Source organism: Ptychodera flava, chromosome 13 (genome assembly GCF_041260155.1).
Source record: "Ptychodera flava strain L36383 chromosome 13, AS_Pfla_20210202, whole genome shotgun sequence".
In the NCBI taxonomy this organism is placed as follows: domain Eukaryota; kingdom Metazoa; phylum Hemichordata; class Enteropneusta; family Ptychoderidae; genus Ptychodera; species Ptychodera flava.
In genome coordinates, this window is record NC_091940.1 from 5,025,766 (window position 1) to 5,049,669 (window position 23,904).

Below are 23,904 nucleotides of genomic sequence, written 5' to 3' on the forward strand. Positions count from 1 at the left end.
GTAGCTATTGCTGCATGTACTCTCAGGCAGACATCAACATTTCACACTTTTGAACTTTCGTTTAGGGGGAGTGGGTTTTGATGTAAACGAAGAAATTTTATTTCTTGAACTTATGCGATTATCTAAGATGGTCCCTAATTTGTAGTTATTTCAATCATGAATGGCATTGCTGTCATTACAACACCTCATCCTTTCCAATAGGAAGGAGTACAACATTAGGCACTGTACCAATACAGCCATAGTACTTTACAGATATTATAATAACGCCCAGCTACTATTTAAAAGTGTATTTTCAGTGACAAAAACAATTGAAACCACAACAAATTTAGTGTTATTCAATTATATCAGCTAATAACATAAAACAACAACCAGTAAGTTCCCAATTACCCTGATAAGTATATTGAGTTCAGTTTGCCAAAAAAGGCCAGCCACTGAAGACAAAAGTTGCCTATTGACAAAGGGAAAAATCGCCCGACCAAAGCATGGAATATTTTGACCGACAATTAAAAAATTTGCAAAAAAATTAAATACATGTATATAACAATATAAAATCAGCCTGTAAAAACAAAAATAACTATCTGTCCAACAAACGGATATTTTCGACCAACAAAACTTTTTCGACTGATAATAAAAAGTTGATGGACCGTTCAAATCAGTTTACAAAATAAAAAAAAATAGTATACTACACTTTTTCGCGGCCAACTTCACTACCGGCCTACATTCTGTATCGCTGGCGCCGTGATCACGACGCCTCAATGAGGCTCAAATGAATGAAAACAACTTTGCAACGTTCACGACCCGGAAGTAAAATTGTTTGTTGTATGATCATACGTCACACAATGCAATGTACCTGTCGGGGAAGCTCTCTGGTTCCGGTTCGTGACAAAATCATTGTACCTGTGTTTTGAAAACTTGTTTCTCCGAGCTTCATGGTTTGAATTACAATCGATCTATGTCTGCGTCGACCTAAAAGATCATTATGTCGGGTGTGTACATAAGAAGTCCTCTTGTGAGGTCACTGTACTGGAAAGCCGTTGAAAATCGAATTGACACCACCGACACCTCAGTCGTGAGTAGCCATCTGTTTCGATTAATTTCATTTAATTATCGTACAGGCGCCCGTGAGCTGGGAAGTCTGCTTGATCGATCGATTTTCTGCTCGATATATCGATCCCGTACTCCATCTGTCCGCCACACTGCAACCTATACTCCGTATGTAGGTTACATGCAGTGCAGTGGTAGGCAGATCGAGTACGAGCTGCAGTAGCTGCAGTATAGTAGCTCGAGGCTTTGCCTGGGTATTTGGGTTGGACGGCAAAACCATCTGGTTTTGCCGTCCAACGGCAAAAACCATCTGGTTTTGCCGTCCAACCCAAATACCCAGGCAAAACCTCGAGCTACTGTACTGCAGCTAAAGCTGCAGTACAGTAGCTCGAGGGGTTCCCAGACACTTCGCACCAAAACCACTTCGCACCATACCATCTCGTCCCATACCATTTCGCACCAAAACCACTTCGCACCAATACAACCTCGTACCAAAACCACTTCGCCCCAAAGTCATGTCCCCAAACCACTTTGCCCGAAACGTATCGCTAACTGGTAAAGCTGAAAATAACCACCTTTCTGTCATCCTGGGACTGAAATCTTGAAAGTGTACGCATTTCGCGAAATTGACATCGTGCAATTCCGCGCAAGGCACCTGAGTTGTAGCATTTGCGTGTTTCTATTTTCTTATTCTATCGTTTATGGTTTCATGCAACAATAAATGGTTCGTGGTAGCCAAAATGTCCTAACACATTAATGCTTCCAAGTTGTAGGTAAAAACAACCTTATGATACGTCGTAACATCGTTGTTTCAGGACGAGTTGACGGTACTATACTTTGGGCGAAGTGGTTTTAGTACGATGTGGTACTTGGGGCGAAGTGGGGTTGGGCGAAGTAGTACTTGGGACGAGGGTGGTTTGGTACGAAATGGTTTTGGGACGAAGTTGTGTGGGGCGAACTGGTTTTGGTGCGAAGTGTCTGGACCCCGCTCGAGGTTTTGCCTGGGTATCTGGTTTTGCCTTCCGACCCAAATACCCAGGCAAAACCTCGAGCTACTGTGCTGCAGCTAATCGAGTACTGGATCGATTGATCGAGCAGAAAATCGATCGATCAAGCAGACTACCCAGCCCATGGGCGCCTGTGATGGTACTGTACCCTTCAGGCGCAGTCCTCAGGCGCTCGCGGTGTTGCTGGGGTAGTGAAACCCTGGAGGTACAGTGTTCATCACTACTGTAGTGCAGAAGTTCAGCAAGCTTCGGCCTGAGTAGCTGCAGTACAGTAGATCGAGGCTTTGCCTGGGCATTTGGGTCGGTCATGGCCGGTGTGGACAGGCTTCCGATTCCACGATCCAGCGCTAGAAGTGGACCAGGTGCCATTTTCGACAGTAACTGATGTACTACTAATCTCTCTTGTTTTTTTACCATTCCCAGGAAATCACCCCTTTCATGTTGACGAATATAATAAACTAGAGCGACCTCTAGGTTGCATTTCATGAAAAATGTACTGCATTCCTGTTGTCATGCAAACTGATAAAATGTCCTTGGTAACGGGAGAACCATTTGATTTTGATGGCGTGAAGGAGGAGTGCGTATGGCAGCCAATTCTTTTTCCATCGCTTTTACTTCCGTCTTTTGAGGCAATTTTTTTGAAGCCTTCTTCACCATATTTTTTTTTTTAAATTTAACCTGCCGACAGTTTTTCTCTCTCCAAAAACCCTCCATCTCCCTGAAACCAAATCATTTTCACCAGTACTGTATATTTCCTATAATTTATTGCGATTTGTATCCTCAGAGATACCTGAGTGAAGTCTGCTGTGTGTGTCTCTCAGTACTGTATATTTCCTATAATTTATTGCGATTTGTATCCTCGGAGATACCTGAGTGAAGTCTGCTATGTCTCCCATATGTAGACAAATTCACAGACTATTTATCAAAATTTGAAAACGTACTTTTATGCACACCATTCTTCTCATTTCTCATTGTAAATAATTTGGAAAATTATGCATAATTGAGAGAGGAGATAGCATTTTTGTGAAATTTGCCAGAGATTGTGTCCTCAGCCATACAGAATAATGTGATGGAAAGTAGGGAGACTAGTTGCATCTGTTTTATGAAACAAAAGGATATTGATTTTACGCTCCCATATATGCATATGTATATATGCAAATGGGAGGTATTCGTATAAGGTGGCAAAATGGCGTCTGTGTGTATGTATGTAAGTATGTATGTATGTCTGTTAGTCCGTCCACATCAAAAACTCCTAAACCGTAGCACCTACTGTCTTAGTATTTGGTGTACAGGTGCACCTAGGGATGGAGATGTGAATTTGTTCAAATGAACATGTCAGTGCCAAAAATATGCAAATGAGGGGGGGGGAAAGGAAAAATCCTGCAAATGGCTAAAACTCAGTAAGCATTGGTCAGATTTGGTTGAAACTTGGTATGCAGATTTCTTTAGGTATTCTAAATTATGTGTGCAAAAATTGGGATGAAATGTGCATGTTTGTATTTTTAGGGTATTTTTTCCGTTTTTAGTCAAAAAATCTTGTTCTCTGAAATCGCTCGTCTGATTGCTATGAAACTTAATATTCATGTTCCTCAGAATGACCTCAGTCATGCTTGTACAAATTGTATTGATATTGTCATATTTGTAATTTTGGGGCAATTTTCCCAATTTTTGATAAAAATTTTTTAATCCAAAAACTGCTGATTTGATAGCTTTGATACATGTATTTGGTATACAGGTATCTAAGATTAATCTCAATATAATGTATTGAAGGTATGTTGAAACTGGCAATTTTTTTATTATTTTTGGGGCAATTTTTGCTTTTTTTGGTCAAAAAATTTTTCTCCTAAAACTTCTGATCTGGTAGCTTTGATATCTAGTGTACAGGTTCCTAGGGTTTATGTTAATTAGATATATTTAAAATTAGGATGAAATCTGCAATTTTGTATTTTGGGGGGCAATTTTTCTCATTTTTGGTCAAAAAATTTGTTTCTCAAAATTACCAGTCTGATTGCTTCGATATTTAGTAAACCGGTCCTTAGGGTTTTTGTTAATAAGATATATTGAAATTAAGTTGAAATCCAGAATTTGAATTTTTAGGGCAACTTTGCGAAACTTTCAGTTTTACTGGGATATCTTTCATTTTGTATTTTTAAGATTTTTTTGGTAATTTTATACCTACTGGAACTAAGAGTATATAATGTGGTGATTTAGTAAGCATTTGATATGGTATATGTATTTGGTGTTGAAATGCGGTAAAAAAATCCTGGCAGATTTTGAAAAAATTCCAAGCAAATGCCAATAAAAAATTCAGCTAGAGAAGGTTTGACAAAAAGAAAAGGTGAAGAGAGGGGAAAAAAGAATGTACAATGGATCGGATAAAAAAGATAATGTACCTCATCGATCTTCCAGACACCATCCCTTATCAAATGGTCCAACCCGATGTATTTTTGTGCACAATTAACCATGCAGTGTATTTTAGCTTAAGATGTCAAGTTAGGTAAGGATTTGAAAGGAATAGTCAAGTTCACCACAGTTTAACTTATCTCTTGTGTCATCATCCTTATGTAATTGGTTAAGTTTGTAAGTTGTTCCAGATGTGGATGTACCAGCTGTTCTGGAAGAAAACAATGTTTACTTTTTCCTGTAGGGTTTCTGAGTTGATGATTATATGTTGAAATTTCTCCATGTATCTGGTGTATGGGCAAAGTGTAAACATTGGTTGCGTGTTATGTATTTCAGTCTATGTCAAATATTGTAAATGAAAAATCAAGAACAGTTTACTGTGTGCTTGTAAAAGATAACATATTTGTCAATACATAAACTGCCTTGCAGATTGATTGTCTTAAATATTATCACAGAAGTAGAAAAGATAAGAAACTAATCAAATTGCTGTAACATGTTCACTCTCAGTGCCTGTATAGGCCTTTTATCATTACATTCAGCTGTTTGTTATATCTTTATCACTCTCCATGGGCCAAGGCACACTTGGGGTCAATGTCATCACTCTGTGCCAGTCTGTGTATGTCAGCCTGTTTGTACATGTATGTCCATGTTCATACAATTGTTGACTTGTTTTGATAATTATATGGAGCGAACAGTGATGTTGTCACTATTTTTTGCAATGGAAGTGACAAAGAAATGTGCATGCTAAGTTTTCTCAGAGAATGACCCCTTCAGTTCATCATAACTTGCTGCCTAACAAATATGGCATTTGTAGTACCTGCAGAATGTGACTTTTATGGTTGTTTAGTGGTTATTTTCAAACTTTCACTGAAAATATCTAAACGTACTTTTAATAGATATTATTTAAAAATTATTCTGATGCTGCACACTAGTGCTTACATGCAGAACTGAAAAAGTTTTTAGAAAAGTAACCTTCAAAGGATACAAAAGTAACCTTCAAGGATACAAATCAAAGAGTATTGTGGGTAATTTATTGTACTATGAGTCTGGGTGCATTGATGTGAAATGCTGGGGAAAGAGACAGTGAAAGCACAGCTATAAAATCCGATGCCCATACATAGAAAGTTCTACTTCCTTGACACAACTCTGTGTTTTTGCCTGCATAACTTGTGTCCTTTCCAATTTACATGTTCAAGATTTCTAAAAAATATACACTCAGTGTGACAGTTTTCGGACGACCTCAGTTTTCAGATGTTTAATGACATGCTGTTCATTGTACTCACTTCGCTCTGTATTGATAACATTTTACAAGTCATGTGACAGCATATTAAGTCAGGTGACGCTGCTGTCCCGTTTTGGATAGTTTTTCTTGGTAGAAGCTATTTCGGGCGCTACAAACATGGCGAAGTTAGCCACACTGTACGATACAAGGTGTCGAACGCAATACACAGAGACAGCCCATGTCCGATATGTAAGCGCCATACACATCAAAATACAGTTGCGTTGTCGATGGATTAAACGTAACTAATTTATCACAAAATATTTACATACAGTTTTCAAAACACATCGAAATTGAAAATCGGGGGTTTGAAGTTTCAAAATATCAATATTTAGCCCATCTATAATCACATTCCAAATACGACATCCGATTACTGCGATAGCAGTCCGATTACTACGCACTCAACATGGGGTCAACAATTTGGCAACTTTGACACCCTAAATACCACTTCAGTCGTGTTAACAGTTTGAGGATAAATACAATAAAGTTTCGAAGGGTATGGTAATAAGATTTCGTAGTGCTTGTCATTTATGAAACTGCTTTGGGCAAAATTCATTACCCTGTCTGAAAACTCTCACACTGAGTGTAGTTATCAAAACAAAAAAAGCACTTACAAAGATGGGGTACCAAGGAACAATATGCATCTTCCTAAAGATGGTTATTTGTTGTGATTATTTTTTCCAACCCCATAGATCATAAATAAATAATTACATTTTGATGAATAATGAATGTGAATACAGGGAAATAGTGTTGAAAAACATTTATATCAGTTGTAGAGAAATAAGTTAGGTGAATTTCTACGGAAATTGTTACAAAGATTATTACCATGTAACAATTAATTATTTATTTTATTGTAAGAAAGTTGATTCAATAAATTGTTATTGTAAACCAGTCATGTGATTTGTTTGAACACAGATATTTGTTTTGTGATATTGCCAAAATGCCATTGACAAAGAACCAAATATGACCTGTAATTTTCTCTGTAGGAATATAGAGAATTTTGATATAACTTCCAATTAGTCTCAGTTGGAGCGTTTAAAATGGTTCTGAAGAAAGTATGGTGAAAATATATATGGGAAATATCCATGCATTTTACATCCACTGCTAATTTTTGCACCGTGTCAAGTTTTCCATATTTTTCAAACTTTATTCATTTCAGTGGTATGAGTGTGACCTTACTAGACTTCCGGACCATCTCCAGGATTTTTTTTTTCAATGTTATCAAGATCCTGCAACAGAAGAATTCCTTGAGAATTGCCATGCCAAATCAGATTGGATAATTACGCAATTAGCACACGTCTTCTTCAAAGTTTTTTTGTCAATATTTATGACCAAGACTTCAGTCAATGGGTAAGTCATTGGCTACATTAATCCTCTCATACACACTCACACAGGTGTGCATTCATAGCAAGTATGTTGAACTTGACAAACATGTAAATAACATGATTTGGACAAAGCATGGTGTTAAAAGCGTTAATTCTGCTCCCATAGCGGCAACCAATAAAGGTGTTTTTATTAAAATATTTTCACATTTTTACAGTCTTTTCCAATGAAAATGTAGTGGAATATTAATAGCTAACTTGGCTATTAACCTGGTATATTATCTGGTAGAATTGAAGGTACCGGTATTTGGTTTTTGACAAATTCTTGTGAATTACATTAAAATATAAAAAGTCCATTGTGTTTAGTCAGGCAAGAAAAATCATATCTACATAAAAAAAATAGAATCTTCCATAAACTCAAAAAAGCACTTAAATAATCAATTAAATGTTGAAATAGAAATTGGAAAAAATCTAATTTTTGGCTTCCCCACCATAATGGAAGAACCAGTGAATAAGCATGCTTCTGTGCATTTCCTGAGAGTTTCCATTTTTTATCACATCAAGTTTTGGAACTGCTTGTTTATAGAAATATGGAGACTTTGGTTTGCTTTGACTGAAAATGTGGTTGTCTCATCTCGTGACAATATATTAGCATAGTTCTTTTTGTGAAATATGCACAGTTCATCCATGAGTTGGTAGACTTGACAGAAACAAAAGTATCAAGGATACAATGTTGATGAAGTGGGAAAAAATTGAGTCAAATGAAATTATTTTACTTTGTTGAGATAGATGTACATTTCCCCATTTGCATAACTTGGTTAATCTTGAAATACGCCCATTTGACAGTTGTAGAGACTGCAATGTCACTTCTCTCACTGTCATACCTTCCTGGTTGGACATCTTCGATCAACAGTTCATAAGAACAGCCAATATCAAACAAAGGTTTAAATGCCTCTATCTTTACATGGAATTTTCATCAGATTAGCAATGTACAGAGATCTCTATACAGATAAAGTACAAGTAAATTGTCATAAAGGGGAAGAAATTTGATGTGCTTGGTTTCAGTCACTGGATTGGTTTCCTGATGTTATGGCCTTCATAATTAATAACACATCCTGAATTAGCTGCTTGTAAAGTATAGTATTGTGATATATTTAGAATGTAATACCATATGCAGTACAAATGGATACATATGTGCGATGACAATACAATTATTTAAATTGGTAGTTGTGTTTGAATATCTTGCATAATGCATAGCTTGCGTAATGCATCAATTATCATCATCAAGAAATATACAGGAAACAGATATTGATTTGACTGAATAGTTTCTTTGACCTTTTCAAGACAATAGGTTGTTCCTTGTTTTGTAGAGGCATTCATTTGCTTTGTCAGCAGGAGAAGTCTGTCTGATTCTGTAGATGGCAGGTTTCCAGAAAGAAATAATTTTGTAACAGCAGCAATTATAATATGAATTTCAAATAATATACCCATAAATATTCAAAACATTTGTCTTACATGAAGGATTTTCTCGATTTCCTGCATGTAACATGTCATCAATGTCATTTTCGGAGGAACAGTGTATCAACAAGAAGTGTCAAATACAACTTTCTCTAACCAACACTATGATTTATCAATATATTAGTTCAATTATTGCTCATGTAAGTAATTAAATCAATACTGTGTCAGCCCCAGTACCAATTTCACAAAATTATTTTTCCTCTGTACAGCTACTCCACACAAAACTTTAAAAAAACACACCGGAAATTCACCTGTGCAGCTCAGTGTTGCAGCCAGGAATTTTAAACTAGGAGACACTCTGTCCCCCTATCATTTATATTTGGGGACATTTTGCACATTTCCGGGACAGCATGCGTCAGCTGTTAATCAAATTTTGTATTATAGTTTAACAAATTAGTTTAACAAAACAAATTCAAGCTACCGAAACCACTTCACTATGCTTAAATTTCAGGCAAGTAATTGTAGCAGCCAGTATACTGTATCTGCCAATCAGAGAGTTAAGTCAGACTGCAAGCAAGTTATAATGTCAAGCGCAGGGTTTCAATTATTCTAATCTGTGCTCCAAAATTACGAAAATATAAGCCTCAAAATAATCACGTAAAACAAAGGTCATCGTCAGTAGCACATATTACTTGCAGGCTACACTCAACACATTGCACAGTCGACTCATAAGTGCGCCCGAGGTGACCCGCAGTATGCGAGAATGCGGAACAATGGGCTCGATTTGGGGGACATTGTCGCAAAGGCGCGTCTTGGCTGGAACACTGCAGCTACCTTCTTTCAGTGAAATATTCCTCATATTTTTCCTCGTTTTGATCTGCTTTTTATGAAATTGTAAAAGAGCTATTCTGTTGACTGAGCCAGATTTTGCACTTTTTTTGCGTTGATATCAGTTAGCAAACTTTTTAATAATAGGTGGGTATAACATTGGTTATTTTCAATGGGACAGATAACTAAGTAGTGACTGTCTTCATACAAACATATGCTTTGTTTCTTTTTCATTGGTTTCTATGACAACGTCCACAGAGTGTTAGGAAGAGGATCAATGTTTGTCTTCTCAAGTCAGCAATTCCAGGATTTAATGCAAATTCAAGATGGCTGGAAAGCTGGAAAACTTCTTGATCTTGGTGCTGGGGATGGCATGGTTACTAAGTTTATGGAGCCATATTTTGAAGAAATATTTGCCACAGAAATGTCACCTCCGATGAGATGGAGACTGGAAAATAGAGGCTATAAGTAATGGTTAATTTCTCATTTGTCTCTTCTCTTCTTCCTGAAAATCTCCAAGAACAACACAAAGGGCACTTTGTAGCTCTTACCTTTGATAATATTTTTCTTTGAGACATGCTTCATCCAGTTGATTTTGAGGAATTGGCCAGTGTTTATCCCTTACAACAGACTTCCTCCAACTCTGTGGGTTTATTGATATCATAACAGAGTAAATTGAAATCCTGACACATTGATTATGGTGTTATTGTAACCAACAGAATTGTGCAATTTGCAGTTTGTCTTGTAATAAATAATTCATAATAACATCAGGCACTATACATGTAAATATGCATACAAAATTTTCAGTTTTTTTCATGACACTTTTCAGACCAGAGTGTTATGCTGCTATTTCTTATTATGTGTTTTACCAAAATTTTATTCATGAATGTCCAATGCCAAAACTTCATGACTCTTGCTTTTCACATTGATTAGATATTAACATAACCCTGTGGTAAAGAAAACCCTGTACCCACAGAACATGCACATGTATGCTTACTGCCTGTATGAGTGATATCCTAATCATTTACTGCATGCCCTTGCTAGGTTTAGATAATATCAAGACAAAAATATACGTCCAAATCAAGTTATCAGCTCCATCGGCCACAATTTTGAATAGTTTCTTATGATAAACTGCCAACCCAGTGAGACTGATATCTTTGCCAATCATTTGCTTACACAGTAATTTTAAGTAGGTATGCGTATGTCAACAGAAGGCAAGACATATTGTCACACTAGAGGGCGTTTGCAAGGGGGACTAGTTGCTTGGCTAGCCAGTATTAAACTACCGTACAGCATAACAAAATGAAAGCTTACAACTAGGCAGAGTTACAGCCAAATACCAAGAGACTATTGGGTTTGTCTACCAATTATGTTTGGTACAACCATTGTGTTTTCTAATAATAGATTAGACAATGTACCAGCAATACTGAACACACTTTTGAACAAATAACTTAATACATGCAGCAAACTTACTCAAATATTACTTGACAACAACTACCCTTTAACTATGATTGGAAAGAACTGAGCGGAATTATCCTCCAATTAATGGGTTTGCAAGATCTCTGGATAGTGTTTTCATCATAAGTGTTTCATAGCAATTCTTTGCATAAAGGAAGGTAAAACAGGTGATTCACATATACGCATTGAATCACCAAACCACAGGTATTTTATTAATTTACCAGTTATAATAAGTCTCCAGGTATCGGTGCTGTAAAAGACCTGTTTTTGTACGTTCACTTTTGTCATAATTTACAGCTAATTTTTCTCCTTACATTTCAGAGTTTTAGAAATTGATGAGTGGTCAGATGGTAGCCGGCAGTACGATGTTATAAGTTGTTTAAATCTGTTAGATCGATGTGACAAACCACTGACGATATTAAAAGACATCAGAAAATCATTAGTGCCAGACACTGGAAAATTGATTCTTGCCGTTGTGATTCCATTTAAACCATATGTTGAGTATGGTAAGTAAACAGCTTGGTTTTTGGGCTACTAATTTTGGAAAAATAAGATTAATTGATAGAGTCTTCTGGGTGAACAACTATTTCAAACTCTCGTTTATTCTCTCTACAAGATATAACAGTTTTGTCTATAAATGGCAATGATAACTTAATTCAAAGTGTGGTTGACAGACAGTTCACGCTGAACTCATAGCATTACCTAGGCATTATTGTTAAATTGCATTCTGAACTTCACAATTCTTGATATTCTTTTTGGTATTTTAAAATATTTATCACTTCACTGCATGGCTCTTGATTATTTCACTTTTACTGTCACATTACCCTGCCTTGATTAGAATCTGTTCACTATATTGCCAAAGTTTGACCGTTGTTATGGCATTTTTTGTTCCAGAATCAGAGGATAACTGGCCGTCAGAACTACTTCCAGTCAAAGGAAGATACTGGGAAGAGCAAGTTACAGCACTGATTGACAATGTCTTCACGCCAGCTGGTTTCACTGTTCTCAAATTCACACGGCTTCCATATCTTTGTGAAGGAGATCTACACAGTCCATACTATGTTCTTGATGATGCTCTGTTTGTACTGAAAGTGACAGATTCAAGTCAATCACCAATCAGAACAGACTGTGTACTTGAACTCTGACAATCAAACCACATTGTTTATCTGTGAATTTCTATTTTGACTTAGAGGACATGGATGGTTTAAACATACATGACAAGTGAAACTCTTCAAATATTGGGGAGGGGTCGAACTCATTTAAATTGATTTGCACAACTTTGTTACCACATGCCACAGTTTTGCCATAGAAATTACTCAATCATTGTTTGCATTTTATTTTGAAATAAATTTTTGTTCAAACCGTGTCATCAGCTTCAACTCTTAACAAATAATTTCATCAATTCACCAGGCTCAAGGGAAGTTCAAATCATAATTGCATCATTGGATTTTCACACTGCCAAATTTTTGTTCAGGAAAGGGGAAGAGGGGCAGGGGTATAAGGTCATATACAAATAGATGTTTTAATTATCCATGACCCCTTCAAACTGCAAGGCTCTCATTGCAAATCATTTCTATGAACTTTTATTTGAAAACAAAGCTATTTCTTGTTTTTGTACTCAATGGATGTAAATCTACTTACTCTTACACCTGTCAGGCCTGTACAGGAAATAATGACTTCTCATGAAAGCTGACATGTGGCCTTCAATATAAATGCTTATCAGATCTGTAGATATCAGGATATTACATTGGAACAAAGTGCAGATAAGACAGAAGCATTACAACTCTTCTCTGTTTACCAACAGTCTCTTCATCGGAGTTTATTGTTTTTTTAAAAGAAAGTAGCTGTGATGAGGCTTTTTTGCAGGATAAATGTCAATATTCTTGAATACATTGATAGAAGGCAGGTCAATGCTGCCACAGCTGCTTTAAGGTAATGAGAATGTGATGATTTTCTGAAACATTGAAGGATTCAGAACTGTGCAGAGTTTGGTATATCATGTGTCAGGAACTTTATGAAATCAATTTTTGCCAATCATGTTGCCATGGAAATTCGGTAATACAACCTAGCAATATATTTCAAAGAGAATCTTGAAACTATAGATTGATTTAAAATTTATTTGATATGATCAAAGTGATGGGGTGACGTATCTATGTACAGAGTATTGAAGAGAACAGACATTATTTATTCCATGAACTTCAACTGTGAATGTTGATGAAAGACTAGAGTGTGTGGTAAAGTTACCATCATTACATGTCAAACATACAGAAAATAAAGCAAGACTTTACACTACATTCTTATTTTGTCAATTTTCTCCTCTTGTCCATGAGGCATCCTTGATATTCTGTATTGACTTTGTTTCACTGACTTGAACGATTCCAACACACAGCTGTTCAACAGTATCTCACCACACTGTGCCTACTGTAAATGTAATCTGGATCTCAGTAGCTCTCTTGTAAACCATGGTGCCCATTCAAACCAATGTCCTACCTTCAGTTGCACCAAATTACACAAACACCAATTGTTTTATTGATGAAAGGGTAACACTGCAGACAATGGCACATACCCGGGAGGGGGGGTACATATCCACAAAGATACAACAAACAAAGAAATAAAAAAAAATGAGTTACAGCTTTTCATGGTCGTTTTGCAAATCTAAAAGAGAAAGAGTGTGTGGAATATGTGTGTAGGACATTTGTGTTCGCTGAAAAGTACATACTAGTATTAATATTTTTACACATTATTAACCCTACTGGTAGAAATTGACTGGTCTATACTAGAAGTAACAGAAATCAAAATCTCCATGCCAGGTATTTGATGTACATGGATTGTCTCATGAGTCAAGACGGTTGGGGATGACCTTTATCAAGGTGTGAATAGGTCTCCATAAATGATACTTTCTGATAAACCTTTTACTATAAAACTTCATGTATCAGGCCAGTCAAAATCCACAACTACCAGCTAGGCTTGACATAAGCATGAACGGATTTATATGTGTTTTACAAACCCCTTTAAGTTATTGGAGATGATAATTTGAGGAAATTCTCATTACAAGTATTTTTCAGTATTTCCAACGGGGCATGATAGGTATCAAATTTTAAGGCTAACAGAACAGTGCTACCAATGTTAGAAAAGCAAACAGATGTTTGCTTCTAATCATAATAAAATGGTGTTCCGGTTTGCAATTCGTAGCCCAGCTATTGGTATTGGTGGTGAGCATTTTTAAAGTATGAGGCAATGGATGATTTTTGTAGTATCGTATATGGTAAAGGCTATAGAGTACGAAAGGTTGACAGTACAAGATCCTCAGTGACCGGTCATTTTGAACGGATGGGGCAGTCAACACCGGAAAGAACAAATTAAAGGGGGAGTAGTTTGAATGTTACCATCGCAAGTAACATCGAAAACAATGATTTTTCTTTGAACAATTGCTTTAATGCTCAAAAATGCATGCAGGCAGTTCGGTAAGGCAAACTATTACAAAACTTAAAAGTTACATTGGCAGAGTTGTATATGATGTTTTCACGGACCTAATAGGTACGGCAGATTGTCAATCTTTTTGGGGGGTAAAACTTTCGCTAACTGCCCGTTGAAAGCTATTCTAATCCACACTCTTTGGTACGGAAAATGTCGACCCTTTTCCGCGCCCACGTGTGGTCTGTTGCCGTTGACAGCAACACAAATCCACGCGCTTTTGTACGGGAAATTTTCAACATCTTTCCCGGCATACCTGTCCGCGGCAGCCCATTGAATGCAATCCAAATTGTCGCACTTTAAGTACGGGAAATTTGTCGCCCCTTTATTAGCACACCTGTCGTCCTATCGCCGCCATTCGACATTCATATACCCGTACTTGTGGTACCGAAGATTGTTAGTCTTTTAACGGACACTTGTACCCTGCTCCCGCCGCCTGACATCCTTATTCACGCTCTTTATATCCGGAAAATTCTCAGCTCTAGATACACCTGTCGCCAATTCCCGTCGCCCGACTTTCTTGTCCTCGGCAATTTTAATGGTCGGTATTGCCAAACCTTTATCGAGCACATTTGTCGCCTAATTCCCTATACTCAACAACATACATCCGTTCTGTCAAAACTTGATTTGACCACTCAGGAACAGTAGGAGACTTTTTAAGCTTCTATCAGCACGGCCGTCAACTGTCTCCGGGAAGATTATCAAAATCCCCGTCGAACCGTGCCAGTCCAGCACATCAATAGGCATTTCCGCCATTTAATTTATGCTGACTCATTGAAAGGTAAATTTCGTATAAAAAAAGAAAATCAATCTAAATTGATGTTTGGCAGGTATAGATATTTCTATCTGTGGCAAATGTAGACGCAGAATAAAATTTGTACATTTTTGTTTTTATTTACTTTTCTAACGGGAGACTGGTAGTACTGCAGCGGCATACTTGTCGGCTTCTGCCGGTTTATGACCTTTGAAATTCCCGCACTTTGTACTTATTTCAACTGCCCGCTCAGAGTCATTCAATCTCACGGACCTTAGGTACGGCCGATTGTCAATCCTATTTTTGGTAAAACCTTCGCTAACTGCCCGCTGACGGCCGTTCCAATCCACATTCTTTGGTACGGAACCTCATGATGAATGATTGTCAATTATCATGTTTTTCAACTTATACTATAGTGAAATAAGCGATACCATGTTCATCTATTTCCACAGCAAGAAATTTGACATGTTTAAAACGCAAACATCAAGAATAGATTCGTGCAGTAGTTAAGAAAGTTGTGAATTTCTAATTAGATATAATTGCTTGTAATATAATACACAGCGTCGCGCTCGGACGCTGGTTGGCTAGATATCATTTGCAGTAAGGAATAATTTAATAAAAAAAACCAATAAGCTACAACATCAGAACCGCTACTGCTTTGCCTAACGATTGCTCTTTGTGAATGGTTTGTTGATACATTTCTTACATCTTCTTTTCAATGCAATTCAGTCCTGACAGGTTTGTGATCACTGTAGTACGATTCATGTAAACACCACTTGAACTGAACAAGTGTCATGTGTAGACAGCAAACATTGGAACACCGTACGTCTGCGAAAATGATATCAAAATTATCTTTACAGTTGACATATTGGAGACGTATATTCTGTATTAATTTTAATGAAACTATCATTTCAATTAGTTGATGTGCTCAATGAAAGAGCGTATTTAATACATGATCCCACGTGACACTATACCAGTCTGTCGGAGAACAAATGACACATCATTTGAACATTATTAATAGGACTAAGCAGAGCCTATGTGTTATCCTTCTACCAATCAGACTCTTCGGTAACTTTCGTCCAATGACTGTGGACTATAATCTCCCGCCAAAAAATGTTTATCCTTTGGTGTTCTATTACATTCGGTGCATGCGCTTTGGCGCCTTTATATGTAATTGCTACAGTTGTGTTCCGGTTGGCGCCTTTTTTATCTCACTGGCGTGTTCAGTAAAAAAGCTTGTGTTCTCAGCATGAACTGGTGTCGTTCGCAGTTCTGTGTATAAGTCAGACAAGAACCTTGATCATAAAAACCCCATCACGACATTTTTTGGTGCCGAGACCAGGATTAGGATGTCTGACGAGGAGCAGCAACCAACTCAAGCCGAGCAACTGGCAACGAAATTGGCCAAGTTGAAACTCAAGCGCAGGGGACAACGTGCCCAAATGACGAGGCTGTTCAACCGTGCAGAACAACTCACATCAACGTTCGCTGCAGCTGAGAACAAGACTGAAGCTCACAGGATACTCAAAGCATTGAACACTCAACTGACTGAGAAATACGAATCTTTAACTAAGATCGAAGAAGATATCTTAGATAATACGGATGAAGCAAGCTACGATGCTGCGAGCCAAGAATCCGGCGACTACATGTCCGAGATATTCGAGAGAAACGACAAGATCACTGATTTCATCAAAAACAACAAAACCGAACAATGCGACTGGCCCATCGGCGAACTCCGACACCGCTACTCAAGACACATCGAAGAAAACGGTCGCATTACCGAAACTACAGCTGAAAACTTTCTCAGGAAACGTACTCGAGTGGGTGAGTTTCTACGACACTTTCAAATCGTCCATCCATAATGATAAGAACCTCGAGAACATTCAAAAGTTCACATACTTACGCAGCGTTTTAACTGATGAAGCTGCCCGTACGATTAGCGGTCTCGCCTTGACAAACTCCAACTACGACCATGCTTTAGAGCTACTCATCGAACGCTACGGACAGAATCATTTGATCATCGATGCGCACATGACTGCACTGTGGCAGATTCCTCAACCTACGAGTGACATTAACAGTCTGAGATTGTTTTATGACACATTAGAAAGTCATATTCGCGGTTTACAATCACTTGGCAAAGAAGAGAACGCTTATGGAGAACTTCTCATTCCCATGATTCGAGATAAACTACCTAACAATATTCGGAAACAGATCGCAAGAGATCACGGAAACAAGGCTTGGACTTTACCAGAGTTGCGCAAAGCCATCCTACGGGAAATCGACGCCATTCAAGCCGGAGTTCCACTCGATGAGTTATCGGTTGCGGACACAGCAACACAGCCTAATATGACCGCTTCATTTCATACTAAGGCCGCATCTACGCGCACAACAAAGCCTTTGAGAATCAAAACATGCGTGTTTTGTAAGGGAAATCACTACACAAGTGATTGCCAAGTTGTCACCGACCCGAAACGTCGCTTAGACATCGTCAAACGCGATCGTCTCTGTTACAATTGCCTTGGAAAGCATCGCGTGAGCGATTGCAAGTCTCGTTACACTTGCAAGATCTGCAAGCGTAAACATCACTCTACCCTTCATGACACCAAATCAGCTACAACGTCTGAGAAAAAGGAACTTCTGAAGTTCATGTGGCATTGGCGAAGACAGACGACACAAAGGGGAAATCTACACCCAACGGATCGGTTCTCCTCAAGACGGCAGTCATTCCTATGTCGGTCGGCGATAGGAAACCTATCAACGCTACCGTGCTGTTTGACGATGGGTCCAACAGAACTTTTATCACGCAGCGATTTGCTGACAAACTCAACTTGAAATCGGACACTCATGAGAACGTGAGCCTGTCAACATTCGGGGACAATTCGAAACAAATTCATTCCATGAAAAGTGCAATGGTAACTTTGCACGAACAGAATGGGCATACCAGTACTGTCAACGCCCTGATAATTCCCGAGATTTCGTCCAACCTATTCAACCACGTGTCAGCAGAAATACTCAACTCAGACCATCTACGGGGATTAAAGCTTGCCCACCCTGTTTCCAATGTTAAAACTATGGAAATTGATGTACTCATCGGAGCTGATCAATATTGGAACTTTGTTGGAAACCATATCGTGCGCGGGGCAGGTCCAACTGCAATATCATCTAAGTTCGGCTACTTGTTGTCCGGTCCTACTGGAAAGCGTGGGAAATTGGACTCTGACATTAATATTCATCACGTGAATGTAGAAACACACACCGACGATGACATACGAAACTGGTGGAATTTAGAGCTCATCGGAGTGAAGGCAGACTCGCAAAATGATGAAAATACCGACTTCGAAACATATCGGGACACTCATCTACGTGTTGAAAATGGTAAATACATTGCCGTTTACCATGGAAAACTGATCATCCGCCACTGCCTTCAAACTATGCGGCAACTGAAAATCGCACGCGCGCTATGGTTCGCCGTTTGACCCCTGACTTAACGAAGAGATATGACGATATCATCACCGATCAACTGCGCCGAGACTTCGTCGAGAAGATTCAAGATGACAACAAAACTGAAGGACATTATTTGCCGCATCGAGCTGTCAAGAAGGACTCAGTTACCACTCCGATACGTATTGTATACGACTGCAGTAGCAAACAAAATGCTGACTCGGCAAGTCTAAACGACTGTCTTCAGACTGGGCCATCATTAATCAATGATTTACCTGCCATTTTGCTACGATTTCGCGCTAACCGAGTCGCTTTCGTCAGTGACATTGAAAAGGCATTCTTAAACATACGTCTAGAGGAAGACGAGCGTCAATACACCAAATTTCTTTGGTTATCGGACATTCGTGATCCCGAAAGTCCATTTGATGTTTATCAATTCAAGTCTGTTCTGTTTGGGGCGGCTTGTTCCCCATTCATGCTCAACGCTGTAATCAAGACCCACTTGGAAAGTAACGCCTCCATACCGATTGCTGATGACCTCAAACATAATATTTATGTTGACAATGTGATAGACGGTGCCAAGTCTGATGAAAAGGCCGTGTCATATTACAACGACGCAAACCACCTCATGCAGTCGTGTGGGTTCAATCTGCGCTCATGGACGTCCAACAGTGAACGACTATGTGAACTCGCAAAACAGGACGATATCTACGAACCCTCCCATGATGTACCAGTACTCGGCCTGCGTTGGGAACCAGAAAGCGACACGATGACCTACTCAGAAAATAATAGCGAGCCTATTCCAAATGAATTGATAACGAAACGAGATGTTCTCAGTTCCTCCGCTACACTGTACGACCCACTGGGCTTCGTAGCTCCAGTTCACATCAGAGCTAAACTCTTTGTGCAGTCACTATGGAAACGCGGGCTCCCTTGGGACGAACCGCTCGATGCTGAATTGAACTCTCAATGGATACAGATCGCAGCGGACTTGAATGCTACACGCAAGACGACAATAAACCGCCAATACTTCTCAGGGAATAAAGATAACGACGACTGCGAAGTTCATGTTTTCGCTGACGCCAGCACTACCGCCTACGGAGCTGTAGTTTATCTCCGCAGTTCAAGTGAAACTTCTATCGTTATGGCCAAGGCACGCGTCGCTCCAACGTCCGATTTGTCACTGCCTCGGTTAGAACTGATGGCCGCCCTGATTGGCACTCGACTCAGCAAATTCGTAATAAACGCTCTCTCTCCGGCAAGATAAACATTACACAGCGGTATCTCTGGTCGGACAGTCAAATTGCGTTGTATTGGATCAACAGTGTCAAGAAGCTGCCGATCTTCGTAAGCAATCGCGTCAGAGAGATCAATGGTTTTCGTCACATCTACAAATATTGCCCCTCCGCTGACAACCCAGCTGATTTGTTAACTCGAGGCATTACTTCTGATCAACTAGCCAATTCTACTCTATGGTGGAACGGCCCTACTTGGTTGAAAGAAAATGGAGACTGGCCAATCTGTGAACTGTTTGATAGCGCAGTGCACCATATCGCTACAACGGACGACTTCATGATCGAGCCTCACACACAAATCGATGCTGAGGTTGCCGATAAAATGCAACACGTTGAGGATCTTTCTCGCCGATCCACTGAGAACATCGGCTCATCAAATACGGAAATCGACCCGCAATTGACGTTGGCATACAATACGCGGTGGACATTACTCGTTTCAGCTCGTTAGACAAACTATTCCGCGTTACTTCGTATGTATTTCGTTTCAAATCTCGACTGCAGCGAAAGAGAGACACGCCGTCAGGAGCAGTCTCACCGGACGAGATACGACATGCTGAACAGATCTGGATTAAAGACGTACAATCTGAGATATATACAGACACTATTCATTCCATGAGGATGAATGTGAAGAGGTTCGGACCGTTGGTTCAACAACTTAACCTATTTCTCGATAACGAGGGCACACTTCGATGTGGCAGCCGTGTACACAATGCAGCATTGGACTATGTCACGAAATTTCCAGCGTTGCTGCCTCCTCACCATGAATTCACTAAACTGGTCGTTCTGAAAGCACACGAACGCGTATTCCATGGAGGAGTCCAGTCGACTGTAACACAAATTCGTCAACAGTACTGGATACCGAAAATACGACGTATCGTTAGCAAGATTCTTCACAACTGTGTTACCTGTCTTAAAGTTGAAGGAAAGCCGTACACTAACCCAGTCCAAGCTCCGCTGCCTGCATATCGCGTGAACATCACCCCTCCATTCAGTGTGACGGGGGTCGACTTCACGGGGGCTCTCCTCACCAAGGCTATTGATGGTAAACAAAACAAGGCATACGTGTGCCTGTTTACCTGTGCGGTTACACGGGCCATACACTTGGAATTGGTACCGGATTTGACGACTAAAAACATTTCTACTCGCGTTTCGCCGTTTTGCTGCAAGACGATCCCTGCCTAGCCGAATGTTATCCGACAACGCCTCGACGTACATCTCTGGAGCCGAGGAGATACGCTCCTTGCTCGACACGCCTGATGTTCGAGATTATCTCTCATCTCAGCGAGTGAAATGGACTTTCATACCCAAACGTGCGCCGTGGTTTGGCGGCTTTTGGGAGCGGCTCATAAGTCTCACGAAGAATGCGATTAAAAAGGTTCTCGGTCGATCATTCATCACGTATGATGAGCTTGCTACCGTCGTCACCGAAATTGAGACTGTATTAAATGATCGCCCACTCACCTTCGTTTCATCCAGTGCGGATGATGACGTTAGCCTGACCCCAAATCACCTGTTACATGGTAGAAGCTTGACCTCACTACCATACATCACAGTCTCCGATGAAGAAACGAAGACCCGACTTTTGGAAACCACAATGATGTTAACAGACGTTACGCACATTTGTCAAATCTCCAACAACAGTTCTGGAAGCGATGGTCAACCGAGTATTTGACAGCTTTGAGAGAACGTCACTCCGGTTCCGGAAACAAGCACAATGTAATTAAAGTGGGAGATGTGGTACTGATCCATAGTGATATCGATCGTAGGATGAAATGGCAGCTCGGGACTGTGAAGAGACTTGTTTATGGACGTGACAAGTTGGTGCGATCAGCTGAAATCTCCACCGCCAGGGGACACACCCAACCGCCCTATACACAAGTTATACCCTCTTGAGGTAGCCTCTCAAGAATTATCATCATCTGAAGACAAAGATGTGAACGAGCGGGAAGACATCCATCGGCAAGAAATTTCTGCTGAGAAAACCAATGACCCGCCCGAGTCGGGGAGACCGTCCAGAGATGCAGCCATTGCAGCCAGGATGAGAATATCCGAACTTTCATAAATTGTTGTAACTGTTGAGTCAATTAACTCTTTGAAATTTCTAAGTTTTTGTTCAAACGAATCATTTATTGATAATTCATATTGAAAGTGTTCAAGATTATCTTTCGTCGCCGGGAGAATGTCGGAGAACAAATGACACATCATTTGAACATTATTAATAGGACTAAGCAGAGCCTATGTGTTATCCTTCTACCAATCAGACTCTTGGTAACTTTCGTCCAATGACTGTGGACTATAATCTCCCGCCAAAAAATGTTTATCCTTTGGTGTTCTATTACATTCGGTGCATGCGCTTTGGCGCCTTTATATGTAATTGCTACAGTTGTGTTCCGGTTGGCGCCTTTTTTATCTCATGGCGTGTTCAGTAAAAAAGCTTGTGTTCTCAGCATGAACTGGTGTCGTTCGCAGTTCTGTGTATAAGTCAGACAAGAACCTTGATCATAAAACCCCATCACGACAAGTCCTACTTGCTAGACCAGAAAGGCATATGATGGGTTAACATTTGCACATCGTTGATGCATTTCACCGATGCAACAATAGTCCATTCAGCTATTGCACGACGTTCTGGACACCTGCACCAAATTAAGTTGCAAATAATTGTCCTCCGTTAGTCTTCTGAAAGTATTTATAACATTCACTGTTCATTGCTTCTTCATCTGGATAGTTCTCTTCCACATCCTGAACCTGACACAGAAAACATATTTTTTGGTACACCGATTCTGATCAAAGATTTGATATTTTCATCGGATAAGAGTCACAACACATATCGCAAGTAATGGTATTTTTAAAATAATCCAATCTCTCTTCTGAAGCAATGAACCTCAGATGACTACTACGTCTCTGAGATCAAACCGATCGTATTAATCTACCAACAACGCTTGTTATCGTATTGGGCCACTGCATCCTTCAACGTGAACCACCTGCCGCAGTAACACTGTTGTTAGTTGCTGAATTTGATAACGTGGCTGAGTTTCATACGTATCTCTCAACAGGGCACAGAAAGAAATACTAGCTTATCAAAGAACTACGATTTTCGTTGCAATTTGTGACCCGTAAAATGTCAAACTTCTCCAGAGGTTAAACGTCTTCGTCTTCACAATGCCATATTACAGTGGTGTGAAACTTTTTTTTTTTGCTCGGGAAATCTTTTCACCAGCCTCTTTCATAGTCAGTAATGAAAATCAGGGATCATAGCGGGTGACCAAAGAATTTGAAGGGAGAAGCAGACTACCCTTACCAGCATTGAAATTCAAACCGACCTCCATTACATGTGCTATCTTTACGGGGAAAGTTACATTTTTTTATTTTTCACAAAAACCTGCATGACGGTGAAAACGTAATTTTCTACACGCTGATAACAGATTTGTAATATTTTGAGTTCGAAAGCTTGTCCCCAAAAATGTGGAGATCGTATGGGTAAAACACATCCAATGATGGCATGGTTTTTAAAGGCTGTATCATCGGTTGTCTATAGTGTAATAGCACTTGTGTGAACTGCCGATTCAACGATTGGACATGTTTGAGTTTTGCACAGGCTTCACCATGGCCTTAGCATACATTTATATCTGTGGCAACATAGAAGTGAGTCATCTCCGATGTTCCCAAAGTCAAAGCGAGCTGCATCATGAATATTCGGCCGTTTCGCCTTATGTTACATTTGTTTTTACACGTAGATACACATGTAATATTACATGTAACAGCTGTATCATCGGTTGTCTAGTGTAATAGTACTTGTATGAACTGCTTACATGTATTACATGCGTATCTACGTGTAAAGAATATACTTATCGTAGCTGGCTCAAGAGCCTACAAGGTTGCTGTTTATTTTATGTTTTGGTTGTTTTCTCATGTAGTATGTAAATTTGAACGTCTATGCTGATACAATATACCATAAAGTGCAATTTTTGTTTTTTATCTTTTCGAACGCTGTTGTTGATGTTCAGAAAGAACACCAGGTTTAGAATTTACAGAATCAAAAGAATCAAAGAAAAGATTAGCCATGAGTACAGAGGAAAACATAACAGTTGAGTGTTTACGCTGGACTTGAGAACATGTACAAGTACCCCTGTAGTATTTGTGA

General features: G+C 39.3%; 4 protein-coding genes across 6 annotated transcripts; all 4 read left to right on the forward strand.

The window, feature by feature from the left end:
* Nucleotides 1-833: 833 nt before the first annotated feature.
* On the forward strand, nucleotides 834-13,091 carry LOC139147177 (protein-L-histidine N-pros-methyltransferase-like). 3 transcript variants are annotated; one of them, XM_070718101.1, is made up of 5 exons: nucleotides 834-1,069; nucleotides 6,893-7,083; nucleotides 9,600-9,809; nucleotides 11,121-11,305; nucleotides 11,694-13,091. In XM_070718101.1, exons 1-5 carry the CDS (start codon nucleotides 980-982, stop codon nucleotides 11,942-11,944), a joined length of 927 nt encoding a protein of 308 aa, XP_070574202.1. In that variant the 5' UTR covers nucleotides 834-979; the 3' UTR covers nucleotides 11,945-13,091. The 3 variants fall into 3 exon arrangements, with proteins under 3 accessions (XP_070574202.1, XP_070574201.1, XP_070574203.1); XM_070718100.1 differs by lacking the exon at nucleotides 834-1,069 and adding an exon at nucleotides 1,957-2,190; XM_070718102.1 differs by lacking the exon at nucleotides 834-1,069 and adding an exon at nucleotides 2,316-2,437.
* Nucleotides 13,092-18,487: 5,396 nt separating this feature from the next.
* Nucleotides 18,488-19,735, forward strand: LOC139146955 (uncharacterized). The gene has a single exon (XM_070717812.1). The coding sequence runs from the start codon at nucleotides 18,488-18,490 to the stop codon at nucleotides 19,733-19,735; it is 1,248 nt and encodes a 415-aa protein (XP_070573913.1).
* A 646-nt stretch (nucleotides 19,736-20,381) lies between these two features.
* On the forward strand, nucleotides 20,382-20,945 carry LOC139146956 (uncharacterized). The gene has a single exon (XM_070717813.1). It carries the CDS (start codon nucleotides 20,382-20,384, stop codon nucleotides 20,943-20,945), a length of 564 nt encoding a protein of 187 aa, XP_070573914.1.
* Nucleotides 20,946-20,949: 4 nt separating this feature from the next.
* On the forward strand, nucleotides 20,950-21,435 carry LOC139146957 (uncharacterized). The gene has a single exon (XM_070717814.1). It carries the CDS (start codon nucleotides 20,950-20,952, stop codon nucleotides 21,433-21,435), a length of 486 nt encoding a protein of 161 aa, XP_070573915.1.
* The last annotated feature ends 2,469 nt before the right edge of the window (nucleotides 21,436-23,904 follow it).

Excerpts from the sequence above, each read along its gene's own strand:
- LOC139146957 (XM_070717814.1), top strand. The coding sequence starts at position 20,950 with ATGTTATCCGACAACGCCTCGACGTACATCTCTGGAGCCGAGGAGATA.
- LOC139146956 (XM_070717813.1), top strand. The coding sequence starts at position 20,382 with ATGAATGTGAAGAGGTTCGGACCGTTGGTTCAACAACTTAACCTATTT.
- LOC139147177 (XM_070718100.1), top strand. The coding sequence starts at position 1,972 with ATGGTTTTGGGACGAAGTTGTGTGGGGCGAACTGGTTTTGGTGCGAAG. Across the intron at positions 9,810-11,120 it reads CTGGAAAATAGAGGCTATAA|AGTTTTAGAAATTGATGAGT; the intron begins GTAATGGTTAAT and ends CTTACATTTCAG. Across the intron at positions 11,306-11,693 it reads TAAACCATATGTTGAGTATG|AATCAGAGGATAACTGGCCG; the intron begins GTAAGTAAACAG and ends TTTTTGTTCCAG.
- LOC139146955 (XM_070717812.1), top strand. The coding sequence starts at position 18,488 with ATGGTTCGCCGTTTGACCCCTGACTTAACGAAGAGATATGACGATATC.